This window comes from Amblyraja radiata, chromosome 9 (assembly GCF_010909765.2).
Source record: "Amblyraja radiata isolate CabotCenter1 chromosome 9, sAmbRad1.1.pri, whole genome shotgun sequence".
Classification (NCBI taxonomy): Eukaryota; Metazoa; Chordata; class Chondrichthyes; order Rajiformes; family Rajidae; genus Amblyraja; species Amblyraja radiata.
In genome coordinates, this window is record NC_045964.1 from 4,683,051 (window position 1) to 4,703,707 (window position 20,657).

General features: G+C 43.6%; 1 protein-coding gene across 2 annotated transcripts in view; it reads left to right on the plus strand.

Annotated features, from left to right (window-relative positions):
* Nucleotides 1-3,161: 3,161 nt before the first annotated feature.
* Nucleotides 3,162-20,657, plus strand: part of nemf (nuclear export mediator factor) — a 62,012-nt gene continuing 44,516 nt past the window's right edge. Inside the window, exons 1-7 of one of the 2 annotated variants that reach the window (XM_033026538.1) lie at nucleotides 3,162-3,290; nucleotides 7,494-7,562; nucleotides 9,860-9,962; nucleotides 11,504-11,629; nucleotides 12,897-13,045; nucleotides 17,576-17,643; nucleotides 19,677-19,766. In XM_033026538.1, the coding sequence (XP_032882429.1) occupies nucleotides 3,235-3,290; nucleotides 7,494-7,562; nucleotides 9,860-9,962; nucleotides 11,504-11,629; nucleotides 12,897-13,045; nucleotides 17,576-17,643; nucleotides 19,677-19,766 (661 nt within the window). In that variant the 5' untranslated portion in view covers nucleotides 3,162-3,234. The remainder of the gene's footprint in view (nucleotides 3,291-7,493; nucleotides 7,563-9,859; nucleotides 9,963-11,503; nucleotides 11,630-12,896; nucleotides 13,046-17,575; nucleotides 17,644-19,676; nucleotides 19,767-20,657) is intronic. The other variant, XM_033026537.1, reaches the window with a different exon arrangement.

The following is a 20,657-nucleotide window of genomic DNA, read 5'->3' on the forward strand; positions in this document are numbered from 1 at the left end:
GAACCGCTGGCTACCAGAATATCAACGAGGTAGATGAATATGAATGGCAAACCCCGCCCGACCTGATCCATTAACCTTTGGAACGCTTGAGTGGTGTTCTTCAGGCCAAAAGGCATTCTTCGCCATTCGAAAAGGCCAAAAGGGGTGATGGTGGCCATCTTAGCGACATAGTCGGGGTGGACTGGGATCTGATTATACCTGTCGGACCAGGTCGACCTGCGAAAAGAAGGTAGCGCCCTCCAAATGAGCCGAGAAATCTTGGATGTTCGGGACTGGGTACCGATCTGCTGTGGTTACCGCGTTTAAACGCCTGTAATCACCACAAGGCCTCCAGCCCCCGGACGCTTTGGGCACCATATGCAGAAGGGAAGCCCAAGGGCTGTCCGACCACCGGACAATCCCCATGTCTTCCATAAGCTGGAATTCGTCTTGTGCGATACGCAGTTTATCAGGCGGGAGACGGCGCGCGCGGGCGTGAACAGGTAGGCCCTCGGTGGGGATGTGGTGGACCACGCCATGACGAGGTGCAGCCTCGTCGAACCGTGGCCTGAGCAACCCTGGGAATTCGGCCAAAAGGGCTGCGAAAGGTTGCTGTATCTCAGCTACCTCGTCGAGTTGCTGTTGGGACGTTAACGGTTTACGCGGCTCAGCAGGGCACAGGTCCGACAACGGGACCATCCGCCCGCCCCGCACATCTAGCAGGGAGAACGCGCGTAGGAAATTGGCCCCCAATATCGGCTGGATGACGTCAGCAACAGTAAACTTCCACCTATATGGGTGGGAGTCGAAATTTAAGTCCAGGGTCCGCGTACCATAAGTTCGAACAGCCGAGAGGACGGGTCCTACCTTACCGACGCGGGTATCTCCGGCGGTTGGCGGCAGGATGCTGTTATGGCACCAGAGTCGACCAGGAAACGGTGGCCGGAGTGGCGATCATGGATGTAGAGGCCTTCGTTCAGGCCGATCGCGTTCGCCTCTATGGGCGATTGGCCGAGGCATTTCCCTGAAACGAGCAGGGGCTTCGGCATCTTCGGGCTTCCACACCGTAACGGAGATGATAATAACATCAACGGCGTCTGCTATACCCCTCTGGCTGCGGCAACAATTCTTCGGTGCTGGGCGAGTCCTGACCTTCTTCCTGATGTCTTCTAGGCTGCACCCTAGCCGTGGCAGCGGGGCGGGTAAAGAAGCAAACGTCCCGCCGTCTGGTGGTCCATAACTCGTCGTCTCACTCCTCGAGGTGCTGGGGATCACTGAAGTCGGCCCCTGCGAGCATTAAACGGACTTGCTCGAACAACAAACACAGTCGGGGGCCAATATCTTTTCCATAATGGTGGACGGCCGCCGGTCGCCGATTCCATCCATGTGAAGGATCTTCGCCACCCTGTCTCGGCGGCTGAGCCTGAAGGTGTGTAACAGGAGAGTCTTCAAACCCTCGTCGCTGGTGGGTCTCTTATGTACGGCAGCATCCTCGAGGCACAGTCCTGTGGTAGAGCCCCCACCACGTGGAAATACATCGTCTCATCTGCTACGATCCTGTGCAGATGAAACTGTGCCTCTACATGGGCGAACCAAACTTGCGGTTGATCCGGCCAAAACATGGGCAGCTTGAAACCCGGTGAGCTCTGTCTCGTGCCGGCCGATTCTGCGGGAACGTAGTCCTCCTGCATGGTCCCTGTCTAACGACGGCTAGACAAGTCGGGGTCACCAATTTAGCGGATGCAGAGACGATGACCAAGTTCTTAGAACGATCTATATTAATAACTCGCTCCGTAGTCAACAGGTCTATGCTCATGCGACTGACCACAGTCGAACAACTGCCGCGCAAATGCGAAACCTTGCGAAAACCCAGCCCCTCACCAGGTCACGTGCCCGCGGCTTCTGAACGCTGGGTTCGATACTTGCGTGCGCCAGCAGGCGCCACTACAATGTCTTTATTTAGAAACCAGGAGCCACAGTTACTGGTTCAGAAAAAAGACACAAAGTGCTGGAATATCTCAGCAGGCCAGGCAACATTTCTGGAGTACAAAAAAAAAGATACAAAGTACTAGAGTAACAGTCTGAAGAAGGGTCCTGACCCAGAACAGCACCTATCCATGTCATCCAGCGGTGCTGCTTGAGCCACTGAGTTAGTCCATCACTACTTCTGTTTTTATTTCATATTTCCAGCATCTAGTCTCTTTCTTTTCGATTACATAAATGGGAGGAACTTTCCTGCTCTCTGTGCTTTGTACCTCACGAGATACAATTGCCTCATTACTTGCTGATGAGTTCCAAAAATATATTTAATAGCAGTTTGTAGGAAGAAGGGAATTTTCATAATTACTGTACAATTTGGTACTATCAAAAATGTGCCTAACAAAATTAGATTTTACTGTCAATCTCCCCAAAAGCGCAATAAGTATTTGGACATTTGCTCTATATAATTACTTTTTTTACAAAAAACGTTATGGATGCTATTTCACATGAATCAACACTTAAACAAGTTGAATTTATTGTCATATACACAAGTACTTGTACAATAAATAGTTTACTTGCATATCATCACTGGCACATAGACTCAGTTCTTTAGTTGAAGCTTATAATGGGTATAAATTTAAAAAACAAGGACCACAGTTGCCTGTTTATATCAAAATAGACACATAATGCTGGAGTAACTCAGCGGGACCGTCAGGCATCATCTCTGGACATTTCGGGTCGGGATTCCTCTTCAGACTGAGAAAGTGGTCAAGAAGTCATTGCCTGAAATGGAGTTGGTAAAAGAACACTCTTTTTGGACAAAAACTAGAGTGGCACATGCTATAATGATCTGATGGAGAGTGGGAGAGTTACTTGTGGGTGGAGCACCAAGACAAATTCCTTGTATGTGAATACTTGGCCAATAAACTTACTTACTTACTTAACTGGGATGTCTACATTGCTTTGCTTCGTTAGGAACGGATACTATGGATCAAACGAAACGGTCGCCTTCTCTGTAGCGATTTTCTACGATTTTCCCCGTTTTCTTGGAAGTTTACAGATGCCTTAACGTGACCATTGAGGAAATATGACACCGAAAAAGGCGCAACCATGTAAAAGTTCTGAGCTGAGCATGGGGCTGTATTTCCTTTCGACATTCGCGATTCGGATGCTGAGTTTGAGCCGCTGCGGGGCCCCGTACGGGGTTGGCGCAGGCGCAGGCGCAGAGCGGCGGGGCGACCGCGCAGAGACGGTTCGAGCCCGAGTTGAGGGAAGATGAAGTCGCGGTTCAACACCGTTGATGTCCGAGTCATCATCTCGGAGCTACAGAGGTATCTGATCAAGCACTCCCTCCCTCCCTCCCCCTCCCCGGTCACAACCAGCTGCTGGAGATTTAACGTGTGGACGTTACAAGGAGGTTTGAACGTGTCCGGGATCCCGGGCCCTCATGTCAGTCACACAGGGGAAGGAGGGAGGGAGCCGGGCTTTAACTCCACGCAGACAGACACAAAATGCTGGAGTAACTCAGCGGGACAGGCGGCATCTCTGGAGAGCAGGAATGGGTGACCCTTCTTCAGACTTCCCGCTGAGTCACTCCATGTGTCTCTTCGGTTTAATCCAACATCTGCAGTTCCTTCCTACTCCATGGAACACCGAGTGCTGGAGGGGCTCAACGGGCCAGGCAGTGGCTGTGGAGGTCGGGACCCTTCTGCAGACTGAAGCCTGAACTATCCCCCGCCCCCCAAAATGCACCCATGTTCGCCTCAATCCATTTGAGTGAAATGCCTGCAACCTCAGGATTGCACCGGGCCGCTATTGAATGACTTGTTTCCAGAAATATTTCCAAATCTTTTTATATATAGAAATCTTACAAAAACAAATAAAATGATTTCCACTAATATACAACTATAATTTTCACTAATATCTGTACATTTAAGGTGTACGTTTGTCTCACAATCAGTGGACGTTAGATAAATAAAACAGAAAATGCAGCTAACACTCAGTATATGTGAGGCTAAAAACAGTTAATGTTTGTTTCAGAACTTAACTGGGACTTTTTTGATTATTGGTTCGGGTCAGAATCAAAATTCGGCTAACTCCTTAGTGTAGCAGTGGGGGAATTATGACATTTAGATGGGACTAGACTAAGTGGGACCCGTTGGGTCCCCCAACGCAACCCGTTACCCAATGCAAGATTCCACCACTCACCCATTCCCCCAATGCAACCTGTCCCCCTAATGCAATATTGTGCCACTCACGCATCGCCCCCAACTGCGCAGGCACGGCTCATTTACCCTCATCCCACAGCACTCCCTCCCCCTCCTCTTCACCCTCTCTCTTCTTTCCCCTCTCCTCCTCCCCAATCCCTCCCTCACCTCTCCCTCCCTCTCCTTTCCCCTACCCTTAGTCACTCCCTCCCCCTCTAACTCCTCTCCCTTCCCTACCACCCTCCTATCTCTCTATCTGCTACTCACCTCCTCTATCCCCCTCCTGACCTCCCCCAGTGCCCTCCTTCTCCCTCTATTCCCCACTCCCTACCTCCCCCACTCCCCCCCTCCTCTCCCTCTATTCCCCACTCCCTATCTCCCCTCCTCTCCCTCTATTCCCCCTCCTCCCCACTCTCCTCACCTTCTCCACTTTCCCCCTCTCCCTCCCTACCCCTTCCACCACTCACCCATAGCCCCCAACTGCACAGGCGCAGCTCATTTCCCCTCATCCCTAGCACTCCCTCCCCCTCCCTTTGCCCTCCTCTTCTTTCCCCTCTCCTCTCCTCCCCCAATCCCTCCCTCACCTCTATCTCCCTCTCTCCCCTACCCTCAGTCACTCTCTCCCTCCCTCCATAACTCCCCTCCCTACCCCCCTCCTATCCCCCCACTCCTCCTCACCTCCCCCTATCCCTCCTCACGTCCCCCACTGCCCTCCTCTCCCTTTATTCCCCACCCCCTACCTCCCCACTCCTCCTCTACTCCCCCCTCCTCTCCCTCTATTCCCCCTCCTCCCCCACTCTCCCTCCTCACCTCCTCCCTCTTCTTTCCCCCCTCCTCCCCCAATCCCTTCCTCACCTCTCCTTTCCCCTACCCTCAGTCACTCCCTCCTTCCATAACTCCTCTCTCCTCCCTACTCTCCACCCCCACTCTCCCTCCCCAGGATCTCGAGGTTGCCACTCCTCTCCCTTCTTGCGTGCCCCAGAGGAGCATCAGCCATCGGCGCCCTCAGTGCCAGGCCTCAGATCGGCCCAGAAGCACCAGCAGCTGCGGCCATGCTGGCAGGGGTGGGGGGGAGCTCAGAGAAAAGACGGGTGAAAAGCCATGGGTGAGAGGGGGGTATGACAGGGGAAGGGGCAGGAGCCTGGAGCTGCGGGGCATTGTGATGGCGGTGCGTTTGGGACTCACAGCAGGCGCTGGACGCTCTCCTCTGCTGGGATCATATTCACCACTTTCCGTTTGGCCACACCGCCGCGCCGCTTCCAGTCCCTCCGAATATTGTGTCCGGTTGGAGACCTCTGCCGGCCTCCCTCAGCTCCAGTAAAGACGCGATGGCGCAGGAAGGGATGGATCGTCCCGGGGAGTGACAGGAAAAGAGACTAATCCGCGCGGCGCTGACTGACAGGAGAGAAGATCGATCTGCACACACATGGTTTTTATGATTTGTAAACCTCGCTAACTTTTACAATATAGCACCAATCGGAACGAAACTTGTTGCACTCGCAGCACAGGAGAACGGCGAGTGAGCTGGCGAAAAATCGTAGCACTATCGCGTACCGTTTTTGCGCAACTAGAAAAGCCGTGCAAACCGGAAGAGCACAAGATCAGAGCTTTAGTTATGTATAGATAGATAGATGCTGAACAGCGAATCATACACCACCTCTGGATAACATGGATATGTGATGCGGGCGAGATCCTTCTTCAGACTGATTGTTGGGCGGGAGAAGAAAGCTTGAAGAGGGGAAGAGGCAGGACAAAGAGTGGCAGGTCATAGGTGGACACAAGTGAGGGGGATTTTTGATAGGCAGATGGTCGGAACCAACTGCAGAGATAAAAGTAGAAGGGATGAGACAGGATTGAAGAGTGCAAATTGCAAAGCTAGAGGGAGGAAAGTAGTGGGGGGAGGGGAGAAGGAAGTGGGGAAGGGGGTTTATAAAAAGGGGAACTGTGGGGGAGATAGGGAGCAGTTGTGTGTGTGGGTAGGGGGTTAGTAGGTTATCTAACATTGGATAATTAATTAGATTAATGAACGACAAGATGTCAATTTAAGATAAATAAGCAAGGCCCAAAGAAAGGAGGGATTTCCTCCTGTATCCTACCGACAAATGTTATGATCATGACTGGTAAATATCAAATTATTGCCATAAATAAATGCAGAAATAGCAGCTCGAACAATATTGTGGGTGAAACAGAGTTGACATTTCAGGTGGACTATCCTTCATCAAAATGGTTAAGTGATTCAATTTCTATCAATTCTGGAACTTGCCTATGCACACTGAATTTGATCAGTGAAATAAAATGTATATCTGAACTTCAAAATAATAAATTGATTACAATTTTGGTGCATCTTGATAATGAAGAAGGCACTATCTGAATGCAGTTTTTTGTGCTTGCTGAGATTTCAAGGTTTTCCAATGAATTCTCACTGTTAGCAGAGCAGATCATGCAATTTTTCATTTCTCCCATTCTATTGAGCTTTGCAAAAATAAAGCCATACAATTTCCAGTTTGGTGAAATTCAATTCTTACTATTGTCAATAAGTCACTTTTCCAATTTGTATCTGAGCCATCCTGGGTTTCTGGAATTTTGCAACTTTTATTAGGTTAAAAACAATAAGAGTGAACTCTCGAGCAAAAAAACAAAAGTGCTAGAGGAACTCAGCAGATCATCTAGTATTTGGACTCGCATGCCTGCCCTGCTGAGTTCCTCCAGCACTTTATTTTTTCACTCGATTCCAGCATCTGCAGTCTCTTATGTCTCTAAGAGAGAACTTCGGTCTCGACCCGAAACGTTGCCTATTTCCTTCGCTCCATAGATGCTGCCTCACCCGCTGAGTTTCTCCAGCATTTTTGTCTACCTAATACTAATAGCAATGATTAAATAGCTTTAGTTAGGCTGCATCAGAAGAATGAACACAATAGGAAAGGTTTGAAATCTTTTAAAATTCAGATTTTGGTTTAATTTTCTTCATGCTACATAAGCTGTAAATTTGTATTTGCAATTTCTGCTTCAGACTACTTAATATGAGTAGCTTCATTGAACTTATAGATAAATGTGTTAGGATTTCTACATATTTCTATGCTAATACCTAAACATAACTCTTCAAGTTACAAGTGTCAAGCTTTTTTTCATCTGATTAAATTAAAAGGAACATAAAACATATCATTATGCATTGTTTCAATAAATGTATACAAATGCTATTATTGAGGTATTCATTTTTTAACATCCTCTGAAAATAAAATTAATTGACTCTTGGCTTGATATAATTGTCATGTTTTTTTTGTTTATCTATTTTTCTTTCTTAAAGTAAATAATATTTGTTTCCTTTAGCTTAATAGGAATGAGGGTATACAATGTGTACGATGTGGACAACAAGACATATCTTATCCGACTTCAGAAGTAAGTTTGATAGTGGTTTGTGCATCTGTTGAAATGTATTTTATATCACATCTAATCTGATTTAAATACTGTAATAGAGTTATGAAATCACACAGCACAGAACTAGGTCCTTTGACCCACCATGTTCATGTCCAGCATCAATCTCCCATCCATATAAATCCCATTTACCTGAACGTAGTCCTTAGCTTTCTATACCTTTGCTTAAGTGCTTATTTCGATAACATTAAATATTTTGATGAGTCTCTGTCTCCAACAATCCCTCAGGCAGTTAAAAATATCTTCCTCGAAGCCTTCTAAACCTTCTGCCCCTTATTGTCTACCTTTGGCCTCCAGTTTTGGACATCTCTGTTATGGAGTAAGTTTCTTACTATCTACCTAATCTATACCCCTCAATTTTGGATGTGTATCTTTTCATGTGTCAATTCTTTTCACTGGGAATGCCAGAGTCATACAACATGGAAACAGACTCTTTGGCCCAACTCATCCTTGTGACCAAGATGCCCCATCAAAGCAAGTCCCAGTAGCCAGTGCCTGGTCTATATCGCTCCAAACCTTTCCTATCCGTGTACCTTTTAAATATTGTTATTATACCTGTCTCAATTATTTCCTCTGAAGATAGACACAAAAGGCTGGAGTAACTCAGCGGGTCAGACAGCATCTCTGGAGAAAAGGAATGGGTGACGTTTCGGATCGAGACCCTTCTTCCAGCTTTTTCTGTCTTCGGTTTAAACCCACATCAACACTTTCCTACTCAATTATTTCCTCTGACAGCTTGTTCCATATAACCACTTTATAGGCTTCGAGGAAGATATTTTTAACTGCCTGAGGGATTGTTGGAGACAGAGACTCATCAAAATATTTAATGTTATCGAAATAAGCACTTAAGCAAAGGTATAACCGCTGTGTGAAAAAGTTACCCTTCAGGTTCCTATTAAATCTTTCCCTTCTCACCTATGCCCTTTAGTTCTTGATTCCCCTACCCTAGGAAAAAGATAATAAGGCCTGTTCCACTTACGCAACTTTTTCGCTGATTGCCGGCACCCGTCATATGTTGAAAATCCAGCGGCGACCAGAACAAGGTACGACTCTTTTGCGACTACTCACGACCATACAGGCTTCACCAGGGTGTCGCCTGTACGGTCGTGAGTAGTCTCCTAGTCACCCAAAGAGTCGTAGCGTCTTTCTGGTCGCCGCTGAATTTTCAACATGTTGAAAATTTTCGGCGACCCATGGCGGGTGCCAGCAGTCGCCGAAAAAGTCGCGTAAGTGGGACAGGCCCTTAAGTGTCTGTTCCCCCCATGATTTTATACGTCTTTATAAGATCACCCCTCAACTTTCTGTACTCCAATGAACAAAGTCCTAACCTGCCCACCCTGTTCCTGTCGCTCAGGCCCACGAGTCCTGGCAACATTATCATAAATCTTTTCTATATTCTTTCCAGCTTAATGGCATTATTTTCCGTAGCATCTTCCCATGCCCTTGAAAGCTTAATTTTATCTTGCCAACCTTCCTGATTTCAGCCACTTGATAGTATACGTGCTCCTGCATCAAGGCACAATCAAAGAAGAGAGCGCTGGCAATGTCAGTTTCAATTCCTGGTCAAGTACTTTGTTTCAGTCTGGTGCCGCAATATATAGTGTGGATTCTTAGTGCTAAATGGAAGCAGCTCTTGGGGTTCTGCACATGTACAACAAACGCAGAGATCTTGAATTTAAAGTCTGTGAAGCAGAATCTGTTTGGATTAGTTTCACTGCTCAACTTCACCTACTTGTACTGAGGTTTGCACTTAGATAAGGGAATTGGCTCTTGAATTCAGCACCAAATTAGAACAGGTGCCTCATCTACAATAATCTACAATCCCAAATACATTGTGCTCGTGAGAGGCCCTCTGGGTGAGATATACATGGCACAGGCACCATCATCTAGGCCATATTACTGTGTCAACTGTTGCAGAAAGATTATTGTAAACCCAATAGAACTTTACAGAGAAGTATTTCACTACTTAGCAACCAACTTATTTCTTTAGTTTTATATTTGTTTTGCGCATCGGATTTGAGCGAGTTTCAAATGCAAATATGTTGGCTTCCCATGTACTTTAGAACGTGCTTTCTATTGATCTGGACAAAAGGAATATAATGTTAAAATACTATTATCCAAGTTCAAATAATTTAGTATTTGGTTTAAGATTCAACTAGAATTGTATACTAGAGTTAAGAGAGAAATATGTTAATTTATCATCTCATAATATATTAAATTTGTTTGTTTGTGTTCTCTCTATTTTTTACGTATCGTCACAGGCCGGAATCAAAAGCTGTTCTTTTGCTAGAATCTGGCATCCGGATCCATACAACAGAGTTCGAATGGCCAAAACATATGATGCCCTCTGGCTTTGCAATGAAGGTGAAAATAATCATGAAATGCTTCTACGTTACTCCCTAATAGATTCTTAAAATGCAAATTGTATATCTATGTTTCTGTGTGTACCCTGGAACTTTATGAAGGTGCAGAATTTGCCCTTGCTTCTTGGGTTCTGATGACTCAATTGGAATAAAAAAGTCTTTCCTTCCATGTGTCTCAAACCTGGTCAATAAATAGCTTGATGAGTTTAGTTTATTAATGTCTCGGCTACCGAGAAACAGTGAAAAGCTTTTATTTTGTGTGCTCAAAAAAATGTATAAAATATATTCTATAGGAATAGGGAATCAGAAATTCTTGATGAATGTCTGAACAAGCATCCTAATACTGAAAAACTAATAGCTTATATTTATAACACCCTACTAGATAACGAGGTACCACCGACCGAACCATATAGATACAAATGGGAAAATGAAATAGGTCATCCTATCACGAAAGATATGTGGGACGAAAGTTTACAACAAATACATCAATGTTCATTAAATGCCAGACACACTTTAATACAATTCAAGGTCTTACATAGACTACACTTCTCTAAAATAAAACTAAATAGAATCTTCCCACAAATCTCTCCTATTTGTGATAAATGTCTACATTTAGAGGCTAATTTAACACATACGTTTGCAAACTGTATAAAACTTAAACATTTCTGGACTGATATTTTTGAAATAACTTCAGAAGTTATTAATACAAAACTGGACCCAGACATAAAATTAATAATACTTGGAATATCAGAACAAAGCTTAACACTCACAACAAACCAAAGAAATTTCCTCAATTACAGTATAATAACCGGAAAAAAATTAATATTAAAATTTTGGAAAGGCCCTACAACCCCCACAATTAAAATGTGGATTACGGAAATGTCGGAGACCCTATACTTAGAAAGAATTAGACTTGTCTTAATGGACAAACAAGATCTTTTCCATAAAATTTGGGCTCCATTCATTAACTATCTGAAGGGATAGATTGGCACAGCACGAGGACCCAGCTGAAACTTGAACTCAGGAATAGATGAAAAACTATATTTTATAACCTACGAACCTATCTCCATTGATGTATTACAGGTAACCCATTCCACCTCCCTTGTTTTTCTGTTGTGTTTTTTTTTTGCTTTCTTTTTTATTTGTAACTTTCTACCCTTTCTTTTTCCCTCTTTCTATAAAAAATAAAAACACTAGAAGCAGAAGTAATTGATAATGGAAAATTTTAATAATGTATGACTGATGTATATGAAAAGTTCTTTTTACTATAATATGTAACTACATTTTATAATATGTCTATTTCTAATAAATAAATAAATTAAATAAATAAATAAATAAATAAAGAGAAATATATAAGACATGAATACACTCAAAAAAAGAGTAAAGAATGGGGGAAGTATTTGTCAGATAAAATGGCGCCGGCCCGATGAGGATGGGATTTGAACCCACGCGAGCAGACAACATTGGTTAGCATTGCCTTAACCACTCAGCCAGCTTGTCAAATTTACATTAAAACTGATGCGATTTTTGCTTTGATTGCAGTGTCGTAAACATCTAAAGTCACGAAGATTGATCTACATGAAGCAACTTGGTGTGGATAGAATTGTGGACTTTCAGTTTGGGTCTGATCAAGCAGCTTACCATTTAATTATTGAACTGTATGACCGAGTAAGTTACAAGAAAAAGTCACTTTGCTTTCAAAAGAAATGTCATTAAAATATTTTTGACTGCTTTGAGTGGTCAGCAGTATTAAATGTATTTTCTTCATGGAAACAAGTGCCCAGGAAGAATGGATAGAATATTCATCTTTTATGTTTTTTATTGAACTTGGGATACACTTATAATCTCTTTAAACAACGTTTGTCAAAGAGTATAAATTCTCAACTTTTTCCACACAAGATTGAATAAAACTGGGTGGTTGGCATAGTTTCCATTTTAATCTGAATTATTTTTTTAGTACCTTCTAAATGCCCTCTCCGGGCTATTTTTGCCAATGAAAATTGCTTTTGTGCATGTATTATTCTTCAGCTTAATATTTTCTAGAATTTTAGTATTATTTTCCTTGGCTCATAACCTCATTGTTTGCCTCAGTAATCTTACTTTCCTATTTTATTGGTAAGCAATCAATTATCTATGTGCCAATTTAATAATGCACAGATTAATGCACTATTTGTAGGAAATTGTTTTTTTTCCTTCTATTGTCAAACCTTTTTCTACTGTCTAGATAACTAGCTCTCCCTGAATCTCATGCGATCTAACCTTCCAGAGCAGTCTGCCATGAGGAACCTTATCAAAGACCTTGCTGAAATCCATTAGACTACTTTTTACAGCCGTGCCCCCATCAACCTCCTTGCTTACTTCTTAAAAAATGCAATCAAATTTGTGAGACACTATCTCCCCGCTTTTTCTCTGCAGTTCTTAAATAAAGGCCACCCTCCAGTCATCTGGCACTTCACCTGTAGCTAATGATAAGTTGTGTATCTCAGCCTGGACTCCCACCATTTTTTCCTCAAGCTTTCTATTTTGTCCATGGATAAACCTGATCAGGCCTGGAGATTTATCTATCTTCATACATATCCAGCACCTCTTCGACTATTGTACATACTATGATATGAAGCTTAACATAAATAAGTGCAAAATAAAATTATGTGGAAGGGAAAAATAGGAATGCCATGTATGAAAATAAATTTCTGAATGCAATAACTGAGATTCTAGAGATCAGGTTAGCAAAACAATAGAAGATGCCAAGTAAACCCTGGTATTTATTTCCATTGGTTTGCCTCTGCTTTTTACAGTGACAGAGTGCAAGGTTTTTTATTCATCAATTTTCAAATTTACAAGTTGTCCTGTTCTTATATCTTATTGTTTAAAAGATATTTGCATCTATTTCTGCTTGAAAATTAAATCTTAACATTTTGCACCAATGTATTTGCAGGGTAACATAATTCTCACTGACTGCGAATACACAATTCTAAATCTCTTGCGTTTCCGCACCAATGAGGTACTAGATGTGAAATTAGCAGTTCGTGAACGATATCCCGTGGATAATGCTAAAGGACCAGAGCCTTTGCTATCGCTGGAGAGGTACTGTCATCACACACATTAGTCAAAACTGACGATCTAAAATAAAAGTCTATGATTGTGGATGTAATAGCCACGCATTTGGATAGCAGGATCGATCCAAGTCAGCATGGATTTATGAAGGGGAAATCATGCTTGACAAATCTGAAAATTTTTGAGGATGTGACAAGTAAAATGCATGAGGGCGAGCCAGTGGATGTAGTGCATCTGGATTTTCAGAAAGTCTTTGATAAGGTCCCACACAGGAGATTAGTGGGCAACATTAGAGCACATGGTATTGGGGGTAGGGTATTGACATGGATAAAAAATTGGTTGGCAGACAGGAAACAAAGAGTAGGGATTAACGTTAAGAAAGAACTGCAGGTGCTGGAAAAATCGATGGTAGACAAAAATGCTGGAGAAACTCAGCAGGTGAGGCAGCATCTATGGAGAGAAGGAATAGGCGACGTTTCGGGTCGAGACCCTTCTTCAAACTGATGTCGGTGGGGGGGGAAGAAAGGAAGAGGCGGAGATAGTAGGCTTGTGAGAGCTGGGAAGGGGAGGGGATGGAGGGAGAAAGCAAGGACTACCTGAAATTGGAGAAGTCGATGTTCATACCGCTGGGGTGTGAACTACCCAAGCAAAAGGACCACATGGTCTACATTCCTCACTGCTCTGTGTCCGCCTAAATGTCTTTTATGTGTTGCTGTTATAACTACTTCCACCACTTTCCCACACTGCATTCCAGGCACCTACCACTCTGAGTAAAAACTTGTCTTGTAATTCTCCGTTAAACTTTTACAATCTCACTTTAAAGCTTCTAGAATTTATCATGTATACCCAAAGAAAATGTCTGTGACTATTTACCATGACTATGCCTCTCATCATTTTATATACTTCTGTGAGGTTGCTCCTCAGCCTCCAACACTTGAGAGAAGCCAATCCAAGTTTGCTCAACCTTTCCATATAGTCAATATTCTGTTATCAGGTAACATCCTGGTTCACCTCGTCTGCACCCTTTTCAATGCCACTTTATCCGTCTTGTAATGTGGCGAATAGAACTACACACAAACATGCCGGATATAGAATTTTATACTGCTGCAAAATGATTTCCCGATGGTTATACTCAGGACCCCTTCCAATGAAGACAAGTATGTTGTACGCCTTTCTAGCACTCTATCCACTTGTGATGTAATTCAGCGAGCTAAATACTTGAATGCCAAGTATATTCGTCAATGCTTCTAAGGTTCTGCAATTTACTATATATTTCCTCTTGCACTTGACCTCCACTTGACCAAGTTTCACAACTGTCTGGATTAAACTCCATCTGCCATTTCTTTACCCACATTTCCAACAGCTCTATATGGTGCTGAATCCTTTAACAGCCTTCCTTCCTATCCACAGCTCTGCCAGTTTTGGTGTCTTCTACAAAATTGTTAATCAGCCCACACACATACACTTATCGCAAACAATAGAGGTCCCAGTGGCCACGGGTCTCCAATCAGAATAACACTCTTCCGCCACTGGCCAATTTTGAATTCATCCCTTCGAAGGTGGGGAGATCAGTACCCGTAGCACTCTACGACACAAAAAGCTGGAGTAACTCAGCGGGACAGGCAGCATCTCTGGAGAGAAGGAATGGGTGACGTTTTGGGTCGAGACCATTATTCAGACTGGTTAGGGATAAGGGAAACGAGAGATATAGACGATGATGTGGAGAGATAAAGAACAATGAATAAAAGATATGCAAAAAAGTAATGATGATAAAGGAAACAGGCTATTGTTAGCTATTTGTAGGGTGAAAACGAGAAGCTAGTGCGACTTGGGTGGGGGAGGGATAGAGGGAGAGGACTACCTGAAGTGAGAGAAATTAAGTTTCATACCACTGGGCAGTAAGCTGCCCAAGCAAAATATGAGATGCTGTTCCTCCAATTTGCTTTTAGCGTCACTGTGACAATGGAGGAGACCTGGGACAAAAAGGTCTGTGTAGGAATGGGAAGGAGAATTAAAGTGTCCGGCAACAAGGGGATCAGGCGGGCTGAGCGAAGGTGTTCCACAAAACAATCGCCCAGTCCACCGTTGGAAATGTGGGTAAACAAATGGCAGATGGAGTTTAATCCAGACAGTTGTGAAATTTGATCAAGTGGAGGTCAAGTGCAAGAGGAAATATATTGTAAATTGCAGGACCCTTAGAAGCATTGACGAACAACGGATGCAGTTGGAGGAGGTGCAGGTGAACCTCTGCCTAATCTGAAAGGACTGTCGGGGTCCCTGGACAGAATCGAGGGAGGAGGTATAATGACAGGTGTTGCATCTTCTGCAGTTGCAGGGAAAGGTACCTTGGGTGGGAAGGGATGAGTTAATCAGGGAGTCGCGGAGGGTGGAAAGGGGTGGAGATGGGGACAATGTGGCTAGTGGAGGGGTCCCGTTGAACGTGGCGGAAATTTCAGAGGATCATGTGTGGATGCGATAGCTGATGGGGTGGAAGGGAAGGACTAGGGGAACTCTGTTTCTTCTGTGACTAGGGGGAGGTGGAGCAAGGGCTGAGCTGCGGGGTACCAAGGAGTCACGAGTGAGGGCCTCGTCTATGATGGGAGAAGGGAACCCCCATTCCCTAAAGAATGAGGACATTTCGGATATCCTGGTAATGAACACCTCATCTTGGGCGCAGGTGCGGCGTAGACAGAGGAATTGGGAGTTGGGATAGAGTCTTTGCAGGAAGTAGGGTGTGAAGAAGTGTAGTCGAGATAGTTGTGTGAGTCAGTGGGTTTGTAATAGACGTCAGTCATTAATCTATTTCCTGTGATGGAGACTGAGATCAAGAAAGGGGAGTGAGGTGTCTGAGTTGGTCCAAGTAACTTTGAGTGCAGGATGAAAATTGGTGGTGAAGTTGATGAAGTCCATGAGTTCTGCATGGGTGCAGGAGGTAGCACCGATGCAGTCATCAATGTAACGGATATAGAGTTCGGAGATAGGGCCAGTGTACGCCTGGAACAGGGATTGTTCAGCGTACCCTACAAAGAGGCAGGCATAGCTGGGGCCCATGCGGGTGCCCATAGCTACACCTTGGACTTGGAGGAAGTGGGAGGAGTCAAAGGAGGTTGTTGAGGGTGAGGACCTAGGCGGAGTAATAATAATAATAATAAATTTTATTTAATGGGCGCCTTTCATACATCTCAAGGACACCTTACATAGTAATCGGAATAAAAACATATAATCGGAGTAAAACAAGTAATTAAAGACATCACAATGACACAAATTAAAAACAGAATTCAATCCAAAAACAGAAAATCAAAAACACAGTGTGAAGAGAGAGCAGCGGCAGCCAAAGCGTGCCAGCGTCCACTCTCTCTTCACGGCAGCCATCTTGGACACAGAGTAGAGTGTTAGTAGAGGGAAATTGGATGGTTCTGCAGTCGAGGAAGAAACGGAGGCCTTCCTGGTGGTGGGGGGGGGGGGGGGGGGGGGTGTAGAGTGACTGAACGTCCTTAGTAAAGATGAGGGAGTGGGGGCTTGGAACCAATGATGGACCAGGCAGTGTCCATCACTTTTTGTAATCTTCGTTCCTGGGCGATTAAATTGCCGAACCAGCTGCAATGCAACCAGTCAATATGCTCTCTACCATACATTTATAGAAGTTCAAGAGAGTATTCGTGGGAAGTAGAGATGGGAACAATTACTACATTTAAAAGATATTTGGATAGGTGCATGGATAGGAAAGGTTTAGAGGGGTATAGGCCAATGCAGCTAAATAGAATTAGCTCAGATAGTTAACTTGGTTGGAACGGATCATTTAGGCTGAAGGGCCTGTATTATTGCTTTCAAGAGAGAGCTAGATGGGGCTCTTAAAAATAGCGGAGTCAGGGGATATGGGGAGAAGGCAGGAACCTGGGGATTGGGGATGATCAGCCATGATCACATTGAATGGCGGTGCTGGCTCGAAGGGCCAAATGGCCTACTCCTGCACCTATTGTCTATTGTCTATTGCTGCATAATTCTATGACTGACACTAAATGTAACATTTGGACCTTTGACTTGATCCCTGAAAATAAATTGTTCTTATTCAATATCTTCTGCAGTGCTGCCTGTACCACTGGTTCTTTTTTGTGTTACTATTATTGAAGCCCTGTGGAATTCAGTAGAGCACTAGAAATTTCTGTAGATTTCCCAGCAAATAGATAATTTTATGTGGATTCATTTTATTTAAAAAAGTCAGTATTTTAACATTTATTTAAAATAATTCCTTGATGTTTTTGAATATGTTAAAAGTTTGTTTTCAGTAGCACATCTGTTGGCTAGCGAGGCACTGCCTGACAAAGCCATTTTCTGAGTACAGTTGGCCAGTTGTGCTCATTTGTCCCGGTCCATCTGATGTGCTGGAACTGGTCTCAGTAAAAAAGCTTGCCTGAGACCATTAGAAATGTTTTTTTACAAAAAGAAATGACATGGTACAAGGGCAGGTGATCTCAACCTCATCCTAAGTTCTGCCCCTTAATTTTAACATTGCCGCAATTCTAGCTTTTCATAAATGCTGAAATTTCCAATTCTTCATAGGCTATCCGAATTTTTGGCGAATACACCACAAGGAGAACAAATTAAGAAAATTCTCAATCCCCACCTGGGTAAGTAAGGTAATTAACCATTAGGTAATTGAAGAATTTCTTTATGGTATTTTAAAGGGCCTGTCCCACTGCGGCGACCTAATTGGCGAGTTTAGAAGAGTTTAGGAGAATTTGAAAAAGTGTCATGTTGAAGACCTCCTTCGACTATGTTGAAGACCAGCTTCAACTAGCTTTGGTAAAATTGGACACCGAATAGTGGAGAGTGAAGACAACCTCCTTCGACCTCCCTTCGACTATGTTGAAGACTATCTATGACTACCTTCGACTACCTTTGATTACCTTCGACTATCCTCGATTACCTACGATTAACATGCCGACCTATTACGACCTACCTTGACTAAACCTACGAGTAAAAAAAACATAGATTTTTTCCATGGCGACCTTATTTTACTCGCGGGCATTTTTCAGCATGTTGGAAAAAACGCCGCGATCTAGCAGAGGTCTCGAGGACGCGGGGACTACTCTCGAGCATGGAGGAGAGTTACAAAGACCTCCTAGGACCTCGTGCCGACCATGCTGCGAGTATGAGTCGAGGGCAAACTTCTGAACTCTCGGATTAGGTCGCCGCAGTGGGACAGCCCCTTTAGTTATACAACATATTTAATAGTGATAAATTACTGAAAGAACTGGAATAAAATTGAGGAAAATATACCCGTTGTAAATATTACTGACACACATTTAAAATATTGTAAGGCTGGAAATCTAAGAACACAATATTTGGAAATACTCAGAAGGTCAAAAAGCATATGCGGAGAAATTACATACCAAAGAGCTTTTAGCAGAAGTGGACGAAGTAGGAGATTTTAGCAGTTTTTGAATAAGCAGGCAAACAGGGAGAAGAATGAAGAAAGGGGAATGTAAAAGGATCATCTTGCAAAAGAGACTGCAGATGCAGGAATCTGTAGCAAAAAAAGTGGAGCAACTGGAGGAACAGTGGGTCAGCAGCATCTGTGGCAGGAAATGGACAGTCAATGTTTTGGGTCTAAATGAAAGAGTAAGGGTGAAAGTAGTCAGTGTAAGGATGTGGTGGGGGGGGGGGGGCTGGTGTGCAACAAGAACTAGCAAGCGATAGGTGGATACATATCAGGGGGAACTGACTGGCAGATAACAAGCAGTTGTGGGAGGGAAAGGTGGAGATAGCAACAGAGGCTGAGAGACGATGTGGAGAACTAAAGGCTGCAGATAGACAAGGAAGGTGAAAAATGGAACTGAATGGAGCTGATTGTGGCAGATGGGAACAAGAGAGGTAGGGGAGGAATGAGCAATGCAGGGAAGGGGAAAGGGATTCAGTGTGAGATGAGCAAGCGAGGAGGAAAAGAAACCGGTGGTTTGAGACTGCAGGGTAAGGTTGGAGGGGGGGGGGCATGAAAAAGGACCAGGTTAGACAGGAGGAGAGAGAAAGGGACAGAAGAGGGTGTGGGTCATCGGTGGCTGGCAACCGGGAGAGCCGCATGACCACAGCAGTTAGAGTGCAGGAGCTTGGCAAAGAGGTTGCAGAGTCTGCATTTGGTGGAAGCTGCATCGAGAGCACAAACTAGAATAGAGGAGGTTGGAGGAGGTGTGGGTGAATAACTGCATCACCTGATCAACTAAGAAAGGTGATCAGGAGCCGTTAATGGAAAGGTGAATGGCAAATGGAACCAGAAATGGGGGGGGGGGGGGGGGGGGGAATGCTAGTCAATAGGGAGGTTTATGGAAAAAAAAGTGAGTTTAACATTGAACCAATTATCACTTGTAATTCTTGTTTATTGATATTTGTAATGGTACAGAGATTTTCAGATATGTTTCCACTGAGTGGCCGTATTTAATGAAAAGGCTTAATTTCAGCCTACCCTTCCATTCCCAACTATTCACATGTCACGGTGTCTCTATGAAATTTCTTTGCAGTCAGTAGCATTATTGGTTTATTTCAATACTTGAGGTCAAAGTGAATCAAAGCTGCCGTTCAGAATAGATTTTGAAAAATGCAATGCTTTTCTGGTGACTTCAAATCGATGAAATTTCCTGACCATCACTTGTCTTTCATTTTAAAGCCTATGGAGCAACGTTGATCGAGCATTGCCTGATGATGTTTGGATTTTCTAGCAGTGCAAAAATAGGCCAAGATTTTGACTTGTCCAAAGGTAAATTCATGGCAGTTGTTTAAAAATATTTTTTTTTTTTAAAAGCTCTGAAAAATTGCATTTCTTGCATGAGGATAAGTTTCTGCTGGAATTATTGCCAAAGTACTAAGTATAGAATGATTTAAATGCTAAATTTGATATTTTTTATTTTCCTATCATTTCAATTTCAGAACTTTAATTTTTGTTATCATCGTTGATTTTTGCCTTTTTTTAAAAAAGGGACAGGAGTAGAATGCATTTTGTTTCAAGATCTTTTTTCCAATATAAATTTATTATATGTTTCGCACAAATAGCAAAAACAAAACTTAAGCTAAAGTATTGTTTTTTAGGTCTACTCCAGCTCTTAGTCATAGAGTAACACCGTATGGAAACAGGTCTTCTGCCCAACTTGTCCATGCTGACCAAGATGCCCATTAAATGCCAGTCCTATTTGCCCACTTTCGGCCCATATCCCTCTAAACCTTTTCTATCTGTGTACCTGTCTAAATGGCTTTTAAATGTTATTATACCGGCCTCATTCTCTGGCCGATCATTCATATTCTTACCACCCTTTGTATGAAGAAGATGCCCCTTCGGTCCCATTTAAGTCTTTCCCATCTCATCTTAAACTTAAGTGCAACAGTGGCGCAGCGGTAGAGTTGCTGCCTTACAGTGCGAGAGACACTGGTTCGATCTTGACTACTGGTGCTTACTGTGCGGAGTTTGTACGTTCCTCCTGTGACCGCGTGGGTTTTCTTAGGGTGCTCTGGTTTCCTCCTACATACCAAAGACGTGCGGGTTTGTAGTTTTATTGACTTTAAATTATCCCTCGTGTGTCGGATACAAAAAAAGACTGTGTACATTAACATTATCCACGGCCTTCATGATTTTGTACACCGCTATGAAGTCACA